We start from the raw sequence: 16,428 nt of genomic DNA on the forward strand, positions 1-16,428 counted from the left end.
CCCAGAATTTCTCTTCCCACCCTACAAACATTAATGGGTGCACCAAATGTAAGGAAGATATTAGGGAATCTAAACAAACCTGCCCTCATTATGAACCCAGACCTTTCGGTTGAACTCCCTGCTTGCAACGTCAGCATACTAGGGCTGGTTTCCTGCGTGCAGTGGTCACGGCTTCATTCCAGCTGCTCTCCTCCCCAGTTCAGAAGAGCAGAGGGAAATACCACCTAAAAGCTTGCCAGAGAAGCTCATCTAAACCACTGGAAAATACATACTAAACATATCCCATCCAATCTACTGCAGTAGGATTGGGGTGACCTATTTTGGGGAGGCAGGAATAGAGACTGTATTTAAGTCTCCTTTCTTAGATGAAGAAGGAATTTTTCTCTCAGTGCCAGATTCCTTGCACATGTCTATGATGCAGAGAGTTTTCCTTTCAGCTGCTCAGGACTTAGGGTCAGAAAACACATGGTTCACAGTGTCGTAACTCAGGAAATGTCCAGTGCAAGTACTTTTTTCCTGCATAGTCAGCTCCTTTAATGAACTAGAATAAAAAATTTATTCAGGAGAAACACATAAAAGAAGAGGTATCTTGAATTTCTGCTAAAGTGAAGAAAAATCATCATTTTCCTCTGGCTCTTAACTCCCAAGGGCAGGCACCACTTGAGACAAAACTAACTTTAATTTTTAAGTCATTATTTTAAATCAAAGTTCTTGCTCTAATAAAACTTTAAGGGAAGATTCAACTCAATTGGAACATGAATGTTTAGCCAGTTTTCTAAAATTGCTAAGCAACAATTTTGTGAAATTCAAAGGGGTCCTAATTCAGGAACAAAAATAGAAGTCTATTAAAATGCACTATAGACGAGGTGAATATTCAGAGGAAAGGAATAACATTCAGGGTTATTGAATTAGAAGGCAGATTCCAAGAAAATTAGTTTTAATCTCTATTTCCATTTTTCTAAGAATTTCCCAGTAAAATATCCTCTGGCAAGAGAAAACACACACAGATGTCTCATAAAAGAAGCCTGGTGAAGTGTTAAAAGTGGAACAGACAGTAAGTGTTCCTCTCTGCTTAAGGATCGTCATCAGTCCCTTTTGACTGACCAACTGGTGGGTTGGTCACAATGTGTGCTGGCCACCTCTACTTTGGTAACAACATCTGGGCAACTCCTGACAACCCTCCAGCCACTAGGAAGGAAAGCTGGTTTGGTCTATGTCAGTGGTTATTTGTCACACAACCATTTTTAACAGACAACAGTGTCAGCTGTAGAGGAAGTCATTGAATATTTCCCACCTGTAGTTCTGGGGAATGGAGAACTCCAAGGAAGTCTGATTTTCAGATCTCAGTGGTTCTCAAACCACCCTGAATCTGCATAAATTGGTCTGGAAACATCATTAAAACATGTTCCCAACAGGGAACTATTACTTACTTTCCTAGTTCCTGCCTAGAGCCATTAGTCAAACAAAAACAACAAGTAAAAATGGTTGTCCTCCTTAAGAGATCAGGTGAGCATAACAGATCCTACCAGCATCAACTCTTTTCTTTCTTGGAACTAATCATCTTAGATTCCTGATACAAAGAGGGGGTCACAACACAAGCAGAAGGCGTAAGCATGCCCCTGTAAGAGACTGAACTGAAATCAGACTCCACTGTTCATTGTCTCAAAGATTGGTGTGAGGAGCTGAGGTCCCTTATCTTGAAGATGGGTGTGAGGAGCTGAGGTAAGACTCCACCATTCGTTATCTCAAGGATTGGTGTGAGGAACTGCTGCCCGTTATCTCAAGGGTGTCACCGTCCGTGCAAGTGCTCAAAAACAGTGCAGATGAGGCCCTCAGTGACATGGGTTAGTGGTGGCCTTGGTAGTGCTGGGGTAATGGTTGGACTTGATGATCATAAAGGTCTTTTCCAACCTAGCTGATTCTATGATTCTATGATTGCTCACAGACATGCACAGTTGAAGAACTGGCTATAAGACCAGCAAAACTGGATGCACATGATCCACCAGGAATGTGCAGTAAGTGACATTAAGAACAGAGGTACTTCCCCCTAACGCATTATAGAGGGGGAAAAAGGTAATTGCTATTGGGGGACACGCGCCACCAAAGATGACTACGTACACCACTAGATCCACAGTGGTGACCCTCTCTCTGCACTTCAAACGCTTCCTTAATTTCTATCCTTTTTTCTGATCTGTCTTATCACTATAATAATAATCTTATCTTTTTATAATAAACAAACTGACTGATTGTGGTACTTGACCTCATTTGCATGTTAATTTTGCTCTGGGAATAACAAACAGAATTTCTGACACTGGGTTTTATCCAGTCAGACCTTGACAGCCTGAAACAATGATTTCAGTTGTGAACTGATAGCATCTCGTATCTCTGACAGGAGCCTAGATGCCCTCAAATTCAGTCTTGAAGTTCCATTACCTGAAGAAGTACCGTTAAAATTAAGGTGTGTTTCCTAGTATTTAGAAACAGACTGTTTCTACTTGTGACCCAGTCATGCCAATTTACTCATATGAAGAGTAGCTGTCCTGGGATAAGCTACAGATTCAAAAGAATTAAATGCTTCGCACCTTGACTGTTGATTGGGTTATCACCATCATGGGTTTTTGGTTTGTTCTTTTTTAAATTTGGGTCTGGATTTATAAGGAGAAGGTTCCACAAAGCTTTTCCAGTACAAGAAATGAGATGTTATAACCCAGAAAACTACTAGAGTGCAAAATTACTGTAACTACTACTAATACCAATGTTTATGGCATCATAACTAGAACATCAACTAGAAAAAGACACACATTTCTGGTCTTGATTTAGACATGGATACTTATGTACAAAGCCAGAAAGAAATCTATACCTTTCCAAAAGTTAGCTTATAACAACTGACGTAATTTGAAGCATTTAGAACAGCACAACACAGAAGTGCATTACCCAGCTATCCACATAATGTAGGATCCATCTTGACATCACTATCAGATACTGCTCACCTTTCACATAACATTCATCATAGCGATGAAATCTTTGCCTGCCCTCTCACAATGGATAAAAATGTAATAATTTCTGTTACAAACGTCGATTTATCCCCATCTTTACCAAATTCCACACTAACTCAGCTGCCTACTCCCAGGAAACATAATGGTGTAATGCTATTTTATTATGCTTCTGTTCAGAATTAGGGAAATACTCCCTGAACAGTACAGCTAATAGCCTTGAATGTGGAACTACATGCTCACATCAATCTGTGTGCAAGACCAAGGTAATACTGTATCTGTTAGAAGCATAATGTATGTTTCTACATGTTTTTCCATTTCAGTGGGATCTCACTGGGAGTGTACGCCTTCCTTATTTTGCACAGTACATCGCCAAGTCATATTATTCAGCTTAAGTGCTGAATAGCCACAGTATGTACAGCCACAGTGCCTCCTCTTGGCACAGTCATACATATAACTACACACAGACACATATACATGCACACAGGGTCTGATCTCCCTTGCATCATTTGGCATAAGCTGTGTCATTCCATTACTCCAATTAGGTCTTATGCCAGAACAAACAAAACAAAAATATTATCACACTCGGAGCTGGCAAGTAGTTTGAATGACTGCAGAATAGCACCACTGGTCACAAGCTAAAATAAGCTAAGCAGCTCTTGCTAAAATCTTTTGTGAAACTTTCTCATGCTATTTTTGGCCTTTTAAAATTATCAGTCAGCTTAAATCAATCTGTGACTGATTTATCAGAAGGGAAAGGACTACACATGACCAACTGTGTAATGTGGATTTCTATGAAACATGAATTGTTACTAGAAGATAATTTTTATTCATCTAATATAGTGACAGTAATCAAGCAGGGGTAAAGCGTGTCAGACTGAGAGCTCACAGGACTCATCTGGCTCAACTTCAGTGCTTATGTGGCTTTCAAGAGATATGTCATTCTGGAAATCATAGCAGTAATTTACGAAAGTCCGCTTATATTTGTTATTGCTTTTACAGTTGAGGTATATTATATATGTCCAATATCTGAAGGGGGACTACAAGGATGCTGGAGATGGACTCTTCATCAGGGACTGTGATGATAGGACAAGGGGTAATGGGTTTAAACTTAAACAGCGGATGCTCAGGTTAGATATAAGAAAGAAATTCTTCACAGTGAGGGTGGTGAGGCACTGGAACAGGTTGCCCAAGGAAGTGATGAATGCTCCATCCCTTGCAGTGTTCAAGGCCAGGCTGGACAGAGCCTTGGGCTACATGGTGTAGGGTGAGGTGTCCCTACCCATGGTAGGGGAGTTGTAACTACATGATCTTAAGGTCCTTTCCAACCCAAACCATTCTGTGATTCTCTGTTATGGCAGACAAACTCCTACAGCACTTCTGAGGAGATGAGGACTTTCTATATTCATTTCATTGGCTCTTGAAGTTGACACTGTCACATCAACCACTGGCACAAGTATTTCCACACTGTTTATCCTCAACTGCATTCAGTTGCTCTAAAACTGAGGTTTGGCGGCTTTACACCAGAAGTGGTCAAACAACACACAGAAAGGCCCTACAGTGTTTTATCACAGGCAGCGATCAAAAATACAAAAATGGCCAAATCAAAATAAATCAGACATTAATACTGTAAAAGGGTTACACACTTCCCTCTGTTCATCTTTTCCTTCACTAATGCATAACTTATGCATATAATTAATGCACAAATGTATAACTGATTATGAGTGGAAATTAAAATACAACTACCTTTATATACAGAGTTCAAGATTAAGAAAGGAATTTGACCCCTCCCTAGTCAGTGATGTGATTGCAGGACCATCCATGCAGAACTTACAGATGCATTGTCAACAGTGGAAAATACTTGGTGGCAGTGTATGGCAGTAGCATGAGGACGTACTTCTGTATGCCAAGGCATACTGAATTGCTTTGCTTGCATTTAGCACCTGCAGCTAGCAGATTTTTGTGCTTGCTTTGTTGACAGTCTACTGCAGCTGCAAAAGACTGATCACTTCTGCAGGCAGATTGTTAAAAACTATGGAAAAGCAGATGATATCAGAAAATATTCTGGTAAAAAGGCTGGATGAGTTTTGCTAGCCTAAAACCAAGGGCAATATAGATTGATATTGCTTCTCTGAACCACCACAATGGATTTGTGAAAAGAGAAGGAGCTGGCTGTACTTTCTCTGCATAAGAAAGGATCTGCAGACTGACAGTTTGAGACATATTTTGAAATGTTCTCTGATAGGGTATGAACTGTAAAATACAGGAGCTTTAGGAAACATTCTCTCTCCTGAACAATACTCAGGTAAATAACTCAAGTCAAAGGTAATTTAGCCCCTGAGATATGTGCAGGCAATTAATTGAAATGGATAGTATACAAGCAATTCATTTTTATGTAGATGCTTCAAAGCATCAAGCTGTTATTTAATTGCTCCTTTAAATCACTAAAATCAGAGGGAATAAGCCCATCTTTCCTCCTTGCTTGCATGGAGCAGATTTTCCTACGTGCAAATCATATTTGTCAGAGATACTCCCCCAAAGGCTCTTTTTTCCCTACTTCTTTCTCACACTCCCCTCTCCCTTTCACATGTGTTTTAAAAAACAAATGCTTATACTAAAGAAGCCGGGCCCTCCTGCCAACCACAAGCTTCCATCCCACTCCCATCCTCTCCCATAATGTCACCTTGTTCTTGTGAAAAATGGTACATTCTCTACAGCATGGATCGGTATGCTGTAGGAGGAGGGAGGCAGCTTTGAAGCATGCAGCACACTGGAAATACTGACGTGCCCAGCTCAAAATCAGATGATGGAATTGTTGAAATAAAGCTGCAATGTTCATTAGGGAACAAGCCTTTTGTTTGGGTTTAAGTATTTGCTTCTTGTCTAACATTTATTTTCTATGTTGGGGGATTTTTTGATTGAGTTAAGGGAGAAAAAATCTTCATGAAGTTTTTTCAGTCTATCTATCTGTTGCAATTATAGAAAATACAAAATGTAGAGTTTAGACTTTGAATTTAAGTTTTTGGCAAAACAATCTCCTTGAAGCTCATGTTCAGTAGAATAATTTAAATATAAAATTATCAATTTATTTTCTTCAATTTGTCTTAGGCATTCTTAGCAGAGAAGAAATCTGTGCTTTTACTAAGCTTATGTAAGTACTTTTTACTTTATTCATTATTTACAAAACCAGCCCAGCATTATTTCACTAATTTGGCTTCATTCATAGAACTATTCAGAGATTTTAAGTGAAATTTGAATCTCTCCTGATCACACAGAGCATCTTCATAGTTTATGAGAATTAGCAAATATAAGGGCCTGCATGCAGAGCAAATAGTTTCAGTAAATGAGCACCAAAAGATGTTTATTCTTTAAAAATGCATGATATCTTACTGATCCTGACACAGTGCTCTGATTCTGTGCACAACAGACATAAAGACAAATTCAAGGAGAAAAAATCAGCCACAACACATTTGAAAGAATTGTACAAAGACAAACCAGGGAAATTTTCAAGTTCTACAAGTCATGGATGAAATAAATACTTTTCCATATAAATTGGTTTTATCTAGTGCTAGGTTTCGTGTGGGTGCTTTATACGTTATACTGTTCTTACTTAATTCCTGTAACATCTGCAGGATTTTTGCAGCAAAACTACAAACGATCGGTGAGTATTTTGGCAGGAGGTTCCTCTCCCACATCACCAGTCTCACTCCTCTTGACTGACTGTGTGACAGACTCTAATTAGAGAGGAGAAGGAAATCGCTCCTGAAGAACTGGGGTTCACTGGAGTTCCACTTAAAGACCACCCAAGTCTCACGGCAAAGCTAAAAGAAGAGATTAGCAGGGTATTTGCTAGGATGAGACCATTAGCACTAAAATTTTTGTAGGAACTTCTCCATATTATAAGACAGACATTGGAGCACAGCTGCTAGATAACTTCTGTGTTGCTTTGGAAGCTAGCACCAATTCAAGCAGAGCAAGCCATGAGGCACCCAGTGTGGTTGGGCAACTCAAGCATGAACTATTCCTAGGGCCCTACTAGGGGTACATGTATACCTCATGCACCCAGATAGATAGATAGACAGCAAACTAACTCAACAGATGAGGATGGCTGAAAACACTACCAAGGTCCTCAGGCACAGCACTGATACACACACACTGAGGATGAAGAAGTCCAAGGGCATTGCCAACATGTACTGCACTCAACTTGCGTCTGAAGGGAGAAGTGGACCAATACCTAGAGCAGACCCAAGTACTCAAAAGTCTTTCAACCTTGGTTTCCCATCGTGTCATGCAGCCTGCAGACAGGATCAACACAGGCAGTGTTCCTCTAGGTGCTCATTTAACTGTATGCTAAGCCATCATATGCCCTGGGAGATCTGATCAGAGCTTTGCATACTTACAAGTATTTAAACTTATCATTGCATGGTGACAGCATTGTAAAATGTTATGGACAGCATCCTCCACAGGAGATGATTAAATATTCTTTCTGTCTGGCTCTGGTAAAATGTGTGACTATAGAGCTTTCCTATGAGTCTGTTAACCTGCTTGCCTCAATTAATTGCTGAACAATCAGAACAGGAAGATAGAAAGTTGAGCTAAGAACTCATACCTTGGGAAACAACAGCAGAACAAAACAAACCAAAACAGAACAAAACAAAATACACAAAACAAAAGTGGCCAGAAGCCAGAAGCCTTCAGGAAACAGTGAGAACAGAAGACACACAAATGATTCTTGGCTCCAAATACCTTCCCACAAGCTCAGGAACCCACAACTGATTTCAGCTCCTGAACCTGTTCTAGGTTGCTACTCTAGTAACTGCTTGCAGGTATCTGCCCACTTTTTGAACCTGGGTAAGTCTCCCCCCTTCACAATGTCCCTCAGCAGAATCTCAAAGGCTTTCTATTCATTGCACAAAGAACCACAAACCTATGTTGTTTTGAACCATGGCCTCATGCAAGTCATCTGATGCCTTCTACCTCCTGCATCAGAAAAAGCAACAAATGCCTCCTAACTCTCCTTATGACATCCATGACTTTGCAGAACTTTCTCATCAACCCTACAAGTCATATCTTCCCTAAACTTCAAATGCACAGGAGCCGTTTCATACTTCCACTTATCCTTGATTGCAAACTCGCAACCTTCTCTAGTTTTCATTCCTTCATCTCAAACAGGACATACCACAACTGTACATTGAGTTCAATACACGTGCAAATACTGGATTTATACTGTGGTAGCCTGAAGATCTTCTCTGCTTTCATCTTTGTCCCTTTCCTAATAATTTCTCATGTTTCCTTTTTCTTTCTTGCTCCTGCTGAGCACTAATGTAATTTAAGGGAACTATCTATTGTAATCCTAGATCTCAGTCCTGACTGAGCAAACGCAGGGACTGTGAGAATGAAGACCTTAGGCCCACTGTAGGAGAGGATCAGGTTCGAGACCACCTTAAGAACCTGAACATGCACAAGTCCATGGGACCTGATGAAATCCATCCGCGGGTCCTGAAGGAGCTGGCGAATGAAGTTGCTAAGCCACTATCCATCATATTTGAAAAATCATGGCAGTCAGGTGAAGTTCCTGATGACTGGAAGAAGGGAAATATAACCCCCATTTTCAAGAAGGGGAAGACAGACCAGTCAGTCTCACCTCTGTGCCTGGCAAAATCTTGGAGCAGATTCTCCTGGAAAGAATGCTGAGGCACATGAAAAACAGCGAGGTGGTTGGTGACAGCCAACATGGCTTCACTAAGGGGAAATCCTGCCTGACCAATTTGGTGGCCTTCTACGGTGGGGCTACAGAACTGATGGACAGCAGAAGACCAGTTGACGTCATCTACCTGGACTTGTGCAAAGCGTTCAACACTGCCCCACACAACATCCTTGTCTCTAAATTGGGGAGACACCAATTTGATAGATGGACCACTCAGTGGATAAAGAACTGGCTGGATGGCCACACGCAAACAGTTGTGGTCAACAGCTCAATGTCCAGTTGGAGACCAGTAACGACTGTAGTGGTAGGACAAGGGGTAATGGGTTTAAACTTAAACAGGGGAAGTTTAGATTAGATGTAAGGAAGAAGTTCTTTACAGTGAGGGTGGTGAGGCACTGGAATAGGTTGCCCAAGGAAGCTGTGAATGCTCCAGCCCTGGTGGTGTTCAAGGCCAGGTTGGACAGAGCCTTGGGCGACATAGTTTAGTGTGTGGTGTCCCTGCTCATGGCAGGGGGTTGGAACTAGATGATCTTAAGGTCCTTTCCAACCCTAACTATTCTATGATTCTATAATGTCCAGCACAGAGCCCATTCTTTCAGGTATGGAGCTCTGCCTGTTTCACCTCGTGTATCATGTAGTACCTATCAACATTGAATTTCACTAGCCATCCTACCATGTTCCACGTAGGAGTATATTAAATGGCACACGTCACAATGTGTGCAGCAGTGGGGCCAATGATAACTGAAAAAGAAAAAAAGCCATAAATCTCATACACTACCCAGACCAGATTCACTGAGAGATCATGTCCATCCTATGCAGTGAATGAGACAGAAGCCCACTGGGAAAAAAGGCATTATTTAATAAACCCTCAGATAATTACAATAATACATAGAATCATAGAATCATAGAATAGTTAGGGTTGGAAAGAACCTTAAGATCATCTAGTTCTAACCCCCCTGCCATGAGCAGGGACACCACACACTAAACTATGTTGCCCAAGGCTCTGTCCAGCCTGGCCTTGAACACCTCCACGGTTGGAGCATCCACATACGTGGGAAAGAAATACAATTACTTTAATCACGCAAATTTGAACTGCATGACTCTGCAATATTAATACCATCTCTACTATGATCAATTAGTGACATGGTTTAGTGGTGGACTTAGCAGTCCTGGGGTAACAGTTGGACCTAATGGTCTTAATGGTCTTTTCCAACCTAGCTGATTCTATGATTCTAATTGCATCAAGTTATGAATCAGGTGATTAAGCTGTCTGAGCTGTGGTTTGTAGCCTTTTATTTTTGTATTGATTACAAGTGGATAGCCTTGATCCAGCTAAGCCTCTGAGATTCCCCAGCACATGCTTTTCCTGTAAGATTTGCTGCAGAACCTGCTTACTGTTCTTTAAGTCACCCAGAATAATGACCTTTTATGCAGAACTACCTTAAACAGCAACATACCAAAAAAGTACTTATGAATATTAGGGATGATGTTTTTTCTTTTTATAACATTCCCATGCTTTGATATTCCTTCAATTGATTACATACTTGTAGGTTTTATTTCTATCATGCTTCAATGCTACAAATATTGAAAGGCTGTGCTTTTAACAATACAAAAGAGGTGGTTCTTAATTAAATCAATCCTAGTAGGAAAAAAGAGTGTATTTTACCCTTACTGCATTTTTTGAACAGTATGTCAACATACTGGAATTAATTCATACCACAAAATGATTCCTTGGCAGTGTCTAATTCCAAAGGCAGAGATCATTCATAATTTCAAACAAAAATTTTACTAAATCCATGTTTCTGACAGGTTCATAAAGTTGCTAGAACTAACATTACTCTCTTGTGATCCTCTAAAGATCAAAGGAAATACACAAGAGTAATAGAAGCACTGATCCATGTTTATCCAGAAATTATTTTCTCATGATGCCTTCTCACCCATCAAGTGAATGACCACAACTTTAGACACACTGAATACAAAAACAACTGTAATCAGGTGACAATTTACTGACTTGCACAGTATTTCATGAGTGATTTTGAGACAACAGTCTTCAAAGCAGTTTCTTGACGTTCCAACAATTATAATGGAAAAAAGGCAGATGTTAATTTACAGTTGGAGTATGTTTTTTTCCTACAAAATCAAAATGAACCGTGGGCTTCAGCGTGTCAATGCAAAGTGAAAGTGACTGTGCGGACTTTAAAAGAGTTGGGTTCTATTTGTAACATAATCTACGACAGTCCTCAGTGGAAGATATTAATATGTCAAAGGGTACACAGCAAGACAGCAAGCAAATTCAAAACTTCAATCAAGTATTTCAAGTTGCACTAAATACCTCCAGTCAGCAGACAACATAGCTGGTTTCCAAAGAATATACAGTTCATACGTGTCATAATTTACTGAAGAACAACTGCTCTTACGTATGTCAAACTTGGACACAAAAAAGCTAATTTTCAAAACAAAATCTTAAACGGTAAGTGAATACTCAAAAATAAAAAAAAGAAAGGTATGATCAAGATGTTTAGCAGATTGCATATATGTAAAATATTAATCTTTGAGTAATAGGCTGAACTAGAAATATCAAGGAAATAGTTGAATACAGGAATTCAATTCATAGATGATGAACTAAAGATATGGAGTGATAAATATAATTCTGATTTAAGTTAACAAGAAAAGCTATCATTGGTTTACACCATGATTGTTCAAAACCTCACTGGTTTGGCAGTCTCCTTAGATTCTACAAAACAAAGGCACAGAAGCTCACCCAAGTTTCTTGAAGGTATGTGGTATAGCATGCAGTCCACACTTGCTAGGTTTCATGTTTTGTTCTAAATATATTTCTGAATAAATTCTCATCCTTTCCCTCCTTCAAGTATATGTGGTGGTGGTTCCTGGCAAGTCCCCAGGACAGGGTGGTATATAAACAGCCTAAAAGATGATTTTACTCTTTGGTGACATAAATTGCTTCATCTGTCAAAGTTTCCAGACTGTCACAGCAGGTATGCATGTGGTGGATGTATCTGATCAGCATGTCCTAAGTTGTTTTAGTCATTCTTATGGGTCAATTTCACTTCCAAATTAAATGCATTACAAGTATTGTCATAATGTCCACATAACTGTAAGTCAAGATGCCAATTATCTGTGAATGCTGTACTGCAATGTCCACACAAAGGCCAGGTTTCCAGACTCAAACCACCAGCAGATTAAAGTAACAAATTGGAGGCTATTTATGATTCAGGTAAGTATGTTCTTAAGAAATATTTAATACACCTTTTAAGACCTATGTATCTTATTGTTATCTCCTTTTCCCAGCATATTTCTCACCTGGTGGACTCCCGTGCCCTGCTGCAGCTGTAGCAATGGCAAAAGCAGATGCAGGAGAGACTGAACAGTGGGTGTTGTCAGCAGTTTGGACTGTGAAGGGAACAGACAGGGAAATGTCAGCAACTTCTACATACCTTTTGTATTTTTCAAGTTAAGCAACAATAAGATAGTAAATCTTCACTAATGTTTATTCTTTGTGAACATTTTATGTTTTCATTGCCAGAAGACTTTATGTTAGGGGAAATAAAAATATCGTAATAATATTTGTGATTTAAGTTTTATTTCCATTCCATTATAATGAATGCTGCTATGGAAAAGATATCGAAGACACTGCCAAGGTGAGGAATAAGCAGTAATCAAATAGCAAAAGGGGGGAGAATAAAAAACGGGGGAGAGGGAGAGAGACAAAAACAATGGTGTAGAAAAGAAACCTAAATAAAAAAATTATGTTAGAGAACCAAGCACATAAACCAACTTCTGGTAGCTAGGTTCACATATTTTCCCAGTTCACTTCCTAGGATGAGTACAGTTTTGCAAAATTTATCAGGCTTTCTCTATAGTGAATGCTACGAACATTGCTTCTGACTACAACTCAGATAAGTGGCACTGTTCTAGAGAGCTTCCAACTCCCAAATCTTGCCATCTCACCTTAAAAAGTGCCCAGTAACAGATGATTACTATTGGTTTGAAATTAAATGTCTCAGCAACTTACTAATAATTGATAAGACTCTGCTCTGGTTTTGTTGTTTTAATCCCAAGCATGAAATAGCTGCCTAGAAATCTGGCTTGCATGAGATGGCAGAGTTTTAAGCGTTCATGGACATAGCTCACAGCTCTGCTAATGATTACAGAGAGCCACGTGAGAGCTATTCAAGGAGCTTCAGCTCTTGGTTTTCCTTTTCAATTGAGCAGTTTATTCAAATTTTGGAATGAATAATGTGACACCATCTGTAAATGTTCAGTGTTATACAAAGAAACAAGTCACAGTCACTCCCCATTGACAATAATGGGTGTTGTGTATTTCATGATTACATATGGTGCCCAATATATGTCCCTTTAGGAGCTGGGAGAAACCTGTCATGGTTTTGAGATTTTTGTGAGAATAGGACTGATTCAATATCAGTCTTGAACTCTGGCATATCCTGCTAGAGCTATTTAAGAACATTACATCACAGCGAAGTCCCAGTATGCTTCCATACATTACTATACAAACTAACCAGTGTAATTCACATTCTAACAGCTTTTTTTTTTTTTTCCCCAATACCTGAGGAATAAGGAAAATACAAACAGAACACATTAATCAAACATCATTCTTTTCTAACACCCTACAAAGATTACAGCTACAGTATTTAAACTCTTTAAAGTGACTGATAGAGGAAAGAAACACTGGGCTCTCACCTCCTGGCTGACGATAGCGGAGGTGACGTGGTGTCGAAGGGGATCTACATGGGGAAAGCTCTGTGGTGTCCACTGCTGAGGTGCTTTCAGGAATTGTCCGGTCCACTGACATAGACTCTAGAACTGCTGCTTTAAAAGAGAATCAATGTTAATACTGGGATGCTTATTAATAATTTACAACTCTTTCATGTGTATAAATGTATGTAGGACTTGATGATCTTAAAGGTCTTTTCCAACCTAGTTGAGAGTATGATTTTACACTTTTATATTATTGTACATTAATGCAATTATATATTATATAAAAATATGTAACAACTTATGTTAATTAATGTATCAGATATATTGTATTATACTGTGTTATATTAATTATATTATATTAATGTATTTATAAAGTACAAATATTGTTTGAAAATATTAAGAAGCCATAGGCAACTACAGTACGGGGCTTTGAGATATGCTTTTTTAAAGAACAAGAGCACAGTCAGATTAGTTTGTCTTACAGATATTGAGTGCCCTCTGCAAAGATTTTAGAGTATGTGGATGTTTGCAAACACTTAAAGACAGAAAGTCTGCAAATGATCAACTCTGAACAACCTGAGCTGTACCGCATTGATAAAAAAGAATATGTACATCAACGGGGACTTAATTTCTTTAAAAAATTAAATTTAATTAATTAGAAGCACTTAATACCTGTGTTTCGGTATCAGCCTAGTACCATTAAATCCCATCTAACAAAAAGTTATTTATATTTAATATCTGGTATATAGCTGCATTAAAAGGTACTGCTTCTGGAATTTTTGCATAAGGAAGACTCAGTAATAATTGTCCTTTGGATGGAGTTAAAGGGCTGGGAAAGTTTTGTACCAATGACATAGCCACACAAAAGCTCATAAATAAGGAACTTGGTGAAAAACAGCAAGTTGTCAGTTTTCAAAATAGCTTGGATAAGACAGCAGAATTTGCAGTGAAACACATATGTAATACGAATACTTGCAGTCACAGGTTTTGTATGAGCTAGGAAAAGTTTTCCCTGTTAGAAAACCTGCCCAATAGAACAGCCAAACAGCACTGGAAGGCATATTACTCTATGGAGAAGTTCTTCTATCAGAAGAATAAAAAGAGAATGGCAGAAATACAACTTCTGAAATGAGGGAAAAGACGCTGATAAAATATATCATACATTTGGTATGAATGACAACTGTGACTGCAGGACAAAACATTGTACATATAATATATATATAAAAACAAAAACTTTGCAAAACAAAAACTTTCAAAACGAACAACAGCTTTGGAAGTAGGTGAAGTAGGTGGAAACTCCAGGATAGAAATGCACAACACTGAAGAATGACAACCACCATAATAATATGTCCTGGAGAACAGAATCTATATGGTTATATTCGATTTAGATCAAGCCACAGTTGTTCTCTTGGACATCTGGCACTATCAGAGCAACAGTACTAACTGTAATGGGTTGGCAGCTCCTGATTAAGTAGAACTGGCCTCCTTACCCAGGAAACTTTGGAAGTGAAAAAGCACAATAAGAAACATGCGGATTAGCTTTTTGTAGTTCTACTACTACCCACTTCCATTTTCCTTGTGAGATTTTTTTTTCTAAACTCACTTTTCTTCCCCAACATGCTACATGCAGCTGGGTGATAAAAAGACCTTCCCCTGCAGAACTAAGCTACCTCACTGCAAACTCCAAACTGAGTGCAAACAGCTCCCCAAAAGGGACTGGAAACACAGCACAGAGGGTAATTTAGCATTTATTTGAGGCTCTTGCCATTTCCAAATGTTCCTCACACTGCCCAGATGATACTTCCAGCTCTGACAGAATGGAATACAAAATCTGAATACCTCTGCAACCATGCCTACTGCTAACATTAGGCCAGCATAATCTATCCTTTACTAGTCTCCTTTACAATGTGTAGTGAAAAACATAACATCTAAGACTGCAGTTGCCTGTGTATTACAATTAATTTTAATGCATGGCCTATATTTTGGGGCACGTTGTGCTACCATAGTGATTTGAATGTGGTTACATTAGTGCACAAGAAGCATTTGCACAACTCTGCATAGTAAATACTATATTTTACATATGTAAATAGTTTGTTACGCTATTCATTTAATAACATCCAGTGTACAGAAATATATGGATTAAGTGTAACAGCCAACCAGCATTTTATGAAAGCATAAAGCATGGGCAAGTATAGACTCCTATAATTCTAAGGTGGCTAAATTGCCTGTTGAAAGTGTTCTTTTGTTAAACAATAGACTGCATTCTGTAAAAGCAATCCCTCTGCATAGTACAACATCAGATTTCTTACCAGGGCACTTATTTCAATTCATGAGTAAAAAGCAGCCATAATGCTTTTCTCAATTTAAGTTTGGTAATCTTTTTCTTCTTTCCCCTCTATCAATTTTCATTGTTACAAGTACTTGCAAGTAAAGACGAGCTAAATTTTGCTCAGATTCAAGGTTCAAATTCCTCAGACTGTAAGTCAGGCCATGTAAGATCATTTCTAAACACGAATTTTAGGAACAAAATAATTTTTTTTTAAATTTTTTTCCTTATTTTCTGTTTAATGCAAGAAAAATAGAAAAAATTACTATATAGTTCTAATTCCCTCCATCCCTCCACCCTCAAAGAGCGATGAGAAATAAGCATACACTTACGCATCCTGTGAGATTAGAGCTACTTTCTCTATGGGAATGTATGCCTCCTGTGAGATTAGAGCTTTGCCATCTATGAATACAATGATCCCCTTCTAGATGCCCACGTTGAGATTTCTATCAGCTAACTTCAGCCCTCTGGAAGCAGTACCTATTCCAAGGTGCCTTACACAGTCCATAGAGGAAAACAGGCTTCTACACAGGAGCAATTAATCTATTTTAGACATCTATCTTCTGGATGGTATCAGAGTGGTATGAATGTCACTGGTGTACCAACTGCATAACATAAATTATTTATTTGGGTTAGTTTCTGGAAAACTAGCCCTGTTATGTAAA

At 38.9% G+C, this 16,428-nt stretch overlaps 1 protein-coding gene across 1 annotated transcript in view; it reads right to left on the bottom strand.

The window, feature by feature from the left end:
- Positions 1-12,021: 12,021 nt before the first annotated feature.
- RASGRF2 (Ras protein-specific guanine nucleotide-releasing factor 2) overlaps positions 12,022-16,428 on the bottom strand; it is a gene marked incomplete at its 3' end in the record, with an annotated part of 39,097 nt that continues 34,690 nt past the window's right edge. Inside the window, exons 16-17 of the mRNA XM_010018545.1 lie at positions 13,420-13,548; positions 12,022-12,111 (exon numbers count right to left, since the gene is read on the bottom strand). Coding sequence (XP_010016847.1) covers positions 12,022-12,111; positions 13,420-13,548 — 219 coding nt within the window. The remainder of the gene's footprint in view (positions 12,112-13,419; positions 13,549-16,428) is intronic.

This window comes from Nestor notabilis, unplaced genomic scaffold, assembly GCF_000696875.1.
Source record: "Nestor notabilis isolate BGI_N333 unplaced genomic scaffold, ASM69687v1 scaffold6907, whole genome shotgun sequence".
Taxonomy (NCBI): domain Eukaryota; kingdom Metazoa; phylum Chordata; class Aves; order Psittaciformes; family Psittacidae; genus Nestor; species Nestor notabilis.